Consider the following 7,032-nt stretch of genomic DNA (forward strand, 5'->3'; position numbering starts at 1 on the left):
GGAGTTACTAGAAAAAAAGAACAGAGTTATAGAGCAAGGCAACGGTTGACAGAAGACTTAAAAAGTTGAGGCTGTATAAGTCAGGAAAATATGAAAATGTGAGAAAGTTCCAAATGGTTAAGAGGTGCAGAGAAAAAAATTAGATGAATAAAAGTTTTTAGAGCATGCAGGGACAGATACAGTAAAAGAATGAGACTTTGCTGAATTTGCTCAAACGAGAGTTAGTTTTAGTTGATGGAACAAGAGATAATAGCTCCTTTGAGCAGCAACCATGATAGTATTTGTAGAAAAGAGAAAGAGATGCAACTTCACGAGGATTGGAAAGAGGCTCAAGCTTAGCAGATAAAGCGGGTTTGGCTACATTTACAATGCGTTTTTGGTCCTTGTCTAAAAGAGAAAAAGCATCCTTAGAAGAACAAGCCCAAATATGACAACAGCATTCCATACAGGGACGAATAAGAGATTTGTTAGAGGTAGAGAATAAAATCAGAAGTGAGAATATGTGAAGCATAATAAAGAGAAGTAACCTTAGCAGATGCTAATTTTGCAATCGATTGTATATATGATTTTCATGAAAGGTCAGTAGTGAACAATAAACAAAGAGGAAAAAGAGGAGGACTCAGTGAGAGGGTTGCCATTCATTAATATAGCAATGTCAACAGTAACATTTCTATATTAATGCAACTTCTGCCTAAGTAGTATGCACTTCCTAATATTGTTTGCACATAATGGGATATTTATACAGATGTTGAGCATGCTGTTCAACTCTAAGCGGTGGTAAATATATTATGTCTGAAACTCTGTTGTCGTCATTGACAGTTACCAAATTTAGAGTTGACAGTAAATTGACAGTTACCAAATTTAGTCATTTCATTTGCAGATTTCCGAAAAGTTAGTTCTAGAACCATTTGTTTGAAAAAGAAATTATCTAAACAATTTAAATTGGTTTTTGTTATCACCAGATAAGTAAGCATTTTCATTACTTCATATAGTTTTGTTGAAGTTTAATTCGTCTGAAATTAGTAAGCCCAAAAATAATTTTCTATTCATTTTTGGCATTATGTATTGAAGCTATAATCGAGTTATTGATTTCATAGATGATCTAGGGGGTCTATAAATGTATCCAAATAATAATTGTTCTTTGCCAATTTGAATTTGTTTTGTTGCAAGTAGTGCTATGCCTTCATCAGTTTTGTTGAGTAGTGACAATGCATTTGTTAACCACACTTTAAGGCTTGCAGTGTTTTGTTTATTTTTTATATAGTTTTTATTATGAAGGCTATTAATAGCATATAGAGGTTCTGGAATTATTTTTATGTCATTTACGATTGACAAAGCATTATGTTTATGTCTAGTAATCAGAGTGTTTGAATTGATATTACTGTAAATGCTTAATTGATATTCTAACCGTTCTAATTTCTTCTTATTGTTTTGAATCCCATTTGTAATCACCAATGGCTTCTTTTCTATAAGATAATTATCCAATATGTCTAAATATCTTTGAGAATCGAGCCTTCCATTAAATATTTTGAAACAACCGGCACCTTCATAGTTCATGCAGGTCGAGATGCCTATTCTACCACTACAATGTTTTGTTCTATAACATTTTGGGTCCATTTTTTCATGTGGCTTTTTTATCTACATGACTTGGTTTTTTCTTAAATCAACGTTTATTTCATCTCTGAAAAGAACGTTGTGCCACATGCTCATAGACCAAATTTTAGGAGCTGTACAACAATTTTTTCTTGTTTTCTGAAGTTTTATCAATATGCATGGTTTATCGCAAGCAGCTCGCCACATGTAATTGTGTTTTTGAAGTCTTCTAATTGTTTGAGCACTAGCAACAACACCAGAATCTTTTTGTCTTTTTTGACTAAGATCAGTAAATGATAAACTTCTATTTTTTTTCACTATGCGAATAAGTGAACGTTCATTTCTTTGAAATGCTGAGTCTTCCAGAATATGAAAGATTTTGAATTTTATTGTATCTTTAATATCGGCTGATTATTCTGCTAAAAGTGGCATGTGTTGTGCTTAAATGTTTTGCAGGTTCTCTCATTAAGATGCTTTGTTCATTCATCACTATGATTTTACATTTTGTTATATTATCAATTATTTTTGCAGTCAATTTGATTGTTTTATTGCTAAAATATTGTAGTTAATTAGATATTCATTTTACGCAAATTTTTCAAATATAACAATTTAAATAAAAATTCTCAAATATTTATAAATAGTTCGCAAATAAGTGCAATTTTTTAATCAAATATAAATGAAATTTGGAAGGAAGTTTGAAATAATAGAGTGGTTTGTTAATTTTGGCCATAACAATTATTTTAGATTATGCAATGTATGTCAAAAAAAGTAATATAATTAGCAGATCAAATATCATTTTTATGTACATCTATATTTATTTGAAAGAAAATAGAATGCTTAACAATATACATTTTTTATATTTAGTAAGAGTCAAACAACCATTGATTTAATATCAATCAAAGTCCAATGATATCAAAATAAAAACATACTGAGTTGTTATTAGTGGCCAATACTGTATATATATATATATATATATATATATATATATATATATATATATATATATATATATATATATATATATATATATATATATATATATATATATATACATATATATATATATATATATATATCATTTTTTATCATTTTTTACCCCAGGTTTTAAACAACTCGTGGATGTGTTATTTATAATCATTAAGTTTAGTTTTAAAAAAGGTTTTGTTAAGATTTTTTTTAATCCAAAAACAGAAGAATTTCTGACTTTTTTGTTTTCTCCAAAAGGGTAGATTGGGGCACCATTATTATATGCCATTTTTTAAAGATTTTTATTTTTAATACCAAACTTTATAAAACTTTGACTGTTTGTTAACAACCTTTGTATTTTTTTAACTAAAACATCTTCATGTCAAGTTTAACTATTTTTTAGATAACAAAAAAGTTGCAGAGTTAGACAAAAGCGATCGAAACAAAAAGTAAATTAGTTATATGCTATTCTTAAATATAAAGTTTACTAAATAACTTATTTAGCTAAATTTAATTTATTAGTTATTGTTACTATAGTTACTTAAAATATCCTTTGTATACTTTAAATTTAGTATCTAATATTTTAGTTCAGATTATCTGGTCCGGCATATCAATGACTTAGTTTGGGATGGCGATGACGACAGCGGGATTACCGGTTCAGATGATACTATTGATTCAAATAATAACTCTGAGATTCAACATGCAAGTTCAATAACACAGAGTTTTAATAAAAAAAAAAATTTTAAAAAAATTCCAGATACTAATACACAGTACTTTTGTGTTGAACCTTACCAAGGTATGGTAGTGGAAACCAGCCCTTTAGTAAAATTGAAAGGTTTAAACGTAAAGTTTGAAAGGTATTTTTTCTTTTTGTTTGTTTGTTTTTGTTTTACATTAAACATTTAGTTAAAGCCCCTATAACACAAAACACTTTATTACATTTTAGATATTTATCTGATTTTGAACCGGAAGCTAATAATGATGAGCACAGTATCACTCTAAATTCTCTAAACAATCCTCCGTCTTTATCTAATCTCGATCTTGTTGAAAGTGAAACTGATTTTTCCGATGGCATTTTTAATGAAAATTTTCAAAGTTTCTAGACTATTAAATGAAACTTTTAGATTTGTTTCCCTGTTTCATGGCTACCTCAATAAATTGACAAAGTCATGATAGTAATATTCAGTATCGCAGTGCATATAAACTGATGACTAAACCCTTTACTGTACGCACGCGAAATTATCGTTTAACTGTGAATGTAATAAAATCAAAATTATACATATATAAAAGAGTGAAGTAATCAGTAAAGAAGAACTGCATGAGCTATTGAGCCAACTGGGTTGTCACATAAATGTCCTTACATAAATGTAATTACAATTTTTTTTTAAATGCGATTTTCAAGTAGATTTTTTTAGTTGAAAAAAATATCAATGTCGGTCGTGTCTGTCGTAGCTGTCATATATGTTTATTTTTGGGATGAAGATAAAATACCATTAAATAAGTACTGGATTGGGCTTTGGGACTTAAAAATCGAAAATTTAGGCATTATTCTGCATTTTCTCTGCTTAAAATTGGACCATTCACACTGGTTGAATGTTCTGGATCTGGACTAGTAAAAAAAATACAGGCATATTTGACTTGAGACTGGAAAAGATTAAGTAAAATTTAATTAAAATGGTTAAAAAAGTATTTCTAAAATAATATAAAATTATTTATATGAGTTAGCATCAACAATCTATAACCAGTAGTTCCGTTATCTGGCGTATTTGTTTAAATAAAGAAAAACAACATTAAAGGAAGGAATTGTAGTCAGTAGTCTATAGTTATTGAAGCTACTTACACAGGTCTACTCACCATGCTGTCGCAAACTGTAGGCCAGTTATTTTTTTGTTGTTTTTTTTTATTTAAAAATAAATAATTTAATAAAGGAAACGTCTTTTTTTTGGTATTTTAAAATGTTTAGTAAATCATGTTTATAGACAATATAGTTTGATAAAGATGTAATTTTATAATAATTTTTTTTATAACTTTTTTTTATTGTTTTATTATGTTCTTACAAGGCAGTTTTAGATATTTAAACGTGTTAGTTAAACATTTTAAACAAATATTTATACATAAATTATTATTAAAAAGAAAAATTGGTAATGTTTTTTTTTTTTTATAATTTGAAAGGTTTCAGTTTTATATTTCTTTTGTTGATTATGGGGTGTATAGTGTATGATTATGGCGTATACAAGCAACAATATTTGTTAACAAGAAATGGCGCAGTGGTTTAGAAGTGGTTTAGTTCGTGGTTCTATGCTTGCTCTTAATCTCTCTTTTCCAAACAAGAAGTCTAGGAAAATGTATCCCAACCCAAGCTAAGTTTTTTAAGACAACCTTTTAAAATTATTTTTACGTAAATTATGCTTTTAAACGATCAAAAAAACAAAATAATGACTTTTAAAAAATATAGTTTTGCGAATTAGAACTATTTTTATGTGAAATAAGTTACATAATTAAAATCTACGGTCATTTTTATTTCTAAAAAAGCTCATTTTAAAAATTTCATTATTTCATTATTTAAGTTGGCTCGATATCTTGAACTTTTGTGTATCTTGAACATTTTTTCCGTTCCCTTGAACATTACGTACTCGTTTGGGCTAAAACTGTCTGAATATCTTAAACCTTTAGGTATCTCAAACAAAACTATTGGTACAAAAGCTTCCTCTATGTCTTTCCTACTGATGCTTGTTGATTTATGACATGAAATATTTATTGCATCTTCCATTGTAAAAGAATGAAAAAACCATAATTTGCAGCAAATTTGACATAAATAACAGATTTGATGCACTTTTAAATGATGTATCTATGATATATATGATATAATGATATATTTTTTTTTTACTTTTTTTCCAATCCAACACTGTCGAAGTAGGTTAATCATTCAAAAAAATTACATGTTTGGGAGAGATAAATGTAACTAATGATGTAGAACTAATTTAAGAACATACTGCTAAGGGTAACATAGATACTAAATGCTGAGTCAAAAATCTTGTTCAAGACAGAGACAAGGGCTGCATGCAAGAAGAAATGAAAAAAAATTGTCTGAAATTACTGATATTATTGATGTAAAAGTAAACTACAGGGTGCGTAAAAAGTTCCCGCACTCCTCTGGCAACGACGTTATTTCCCTTATTTTAAAGCATACCGTTTATTTTTCTGCATTATTTATGCTCTTCTCTAATCTTTAAATATGTTTTAATATTGAAGTTTTTAGGTTCCATGACGAAATCAAGAGATTTGCGGCCGGCAATTAAGAGGCTAGCTAAAGAGAAAAAGAAAGCATCGGAGATCGCTCGTCTTCTGAATGTTCCGCGGCGTACGGTTTACGATTGCTTGAAGCGACTTAAAGAAACTGGTTCCATTGATGATTTTCGACGTTTTGGAAGACCAAAAACTGCAATTTCGGGTAAAATCGTCAAAAAAATCCGCGACAAGATTCGGTACAACTTAAAACGATCGATGAGACAAATGGCCAAGGATGAAGGGATTTCGGAAGGTTTAGTTCGGCAAATCGTCCACAAAAAGCTTGAAAAATACCCGTACAAGATTCAAAAAGCTCACGGACTTACTGATTGGATGAAAGCCACTCGTTTGGCCCGTTGCAAGAAGCTTCTCAAGCGATTCAAGAAGCCGCCGAACGCCTCGACGATTCTCTTCACGGACGAGTGTCTCTTCACTGTCGAGCAGTTCGTGAACCATCAGAATGACCGGATAATCGCTGGAAACGTTTAAGAAGCAAACCAGAAAGGTCGAATTGCTTCAAAGACAGCTCACCCCCAAGCAGTGATGGTTTTCGGAGCGATTACAGGAGACGGCAAGATGCCATTTGTTTTTGTCGATCAAGGAGTGAAAATCAGAGCTCAAAACTACCTGGATGATATTTTGACGACAGAGGTCAAATTATCATCCAGAGGTTAAATTGGATCAATTCACACTTCGGACAGCGGTTTTGGACGTTTCAACAGGATTCCGCCCCAGCCCACAAAGCAACGGTCGTCCAGGATTGGTGCAAAGCCAATTTTCCGGGTTTCATCACACGAGAAGAGTGGCCTCCAAACAGCCCGGATTTTAATCCCCTCGACTATTCAATTTGGGGAACTATGAAGGCCAAGGTTGGAGCTGTTCGTCATTCAAATTTGAACTCTCTACGGCAGACACTCGAAAAAGAATGGGCCACTCTTGACGATGATATGGTGTCCGCCGCGGTTGAAGCATTCCCCAAGCGCCTCAGGGCGTGTATCAAGGCGAAAGGAGGACTTTTTGAGATCTGACTTGTTTTTGTTGTTTAGTATGTTATCAAAAATAAATGTTTAAACTTTTGGCACATTATGATAGTTCTACGTGTTTTTACGTCGTAAATACTGAGTGCGGGAACTTGTTACGCACCCTGTATAGCGATATAGGATATTGGCCAAAGTTAATTAGTTC

The 7,032-nt window shown here is 31.0% G+C and overlaps 1 protein-coding gene across 2 annotated transcripts in view; it reads left to right on the forward strand.

The window, feature by feature from the left end:
- The window catches only part of LOC100205758 (protein sidekick-1), a 76,596-nt gene extending 72,600 nt beyond the window's left edge, over nt 1–3,996 (forward strand). For both annotated transcript variants that reach the window (XM_065791465.1, XM_065791466.1), the window contains exons 13-15: nt 2,963–3,008; nt 3,147–3,416; nt 3,506–3,996. In XM_065791465.1, the coding sequence (XP_065647537.1) occupies nt 2,963–3,008; nt 3,147–3,416; nt 3,506–3,662 (473 nt within the window). In that variant the 3' untranslated portion in view covers nt 3,663–3,996. The remainder of the gene's footprint in view (nt 1–2,962; nt 3,009–3,146; nt 3,417–3,505) is intronic.
- The last annotated feature ends 3,036 nt before the right edge of the window (nt 3,997–7,032 follow it).

Source organism: Hydra vulgaris, chromosome 02 (genome assembly GCF_038396675.1).
Source record: "Hydra vulgaris chromosome 02, alternate assembly HydraT2T_AEP".
Lineage (NCBI taxonomy): Eukaryota > Metazoa > Cnidaria > Hydrozoa > Anthoathecata > Hydridae > Hydra > Hydra vulgaris.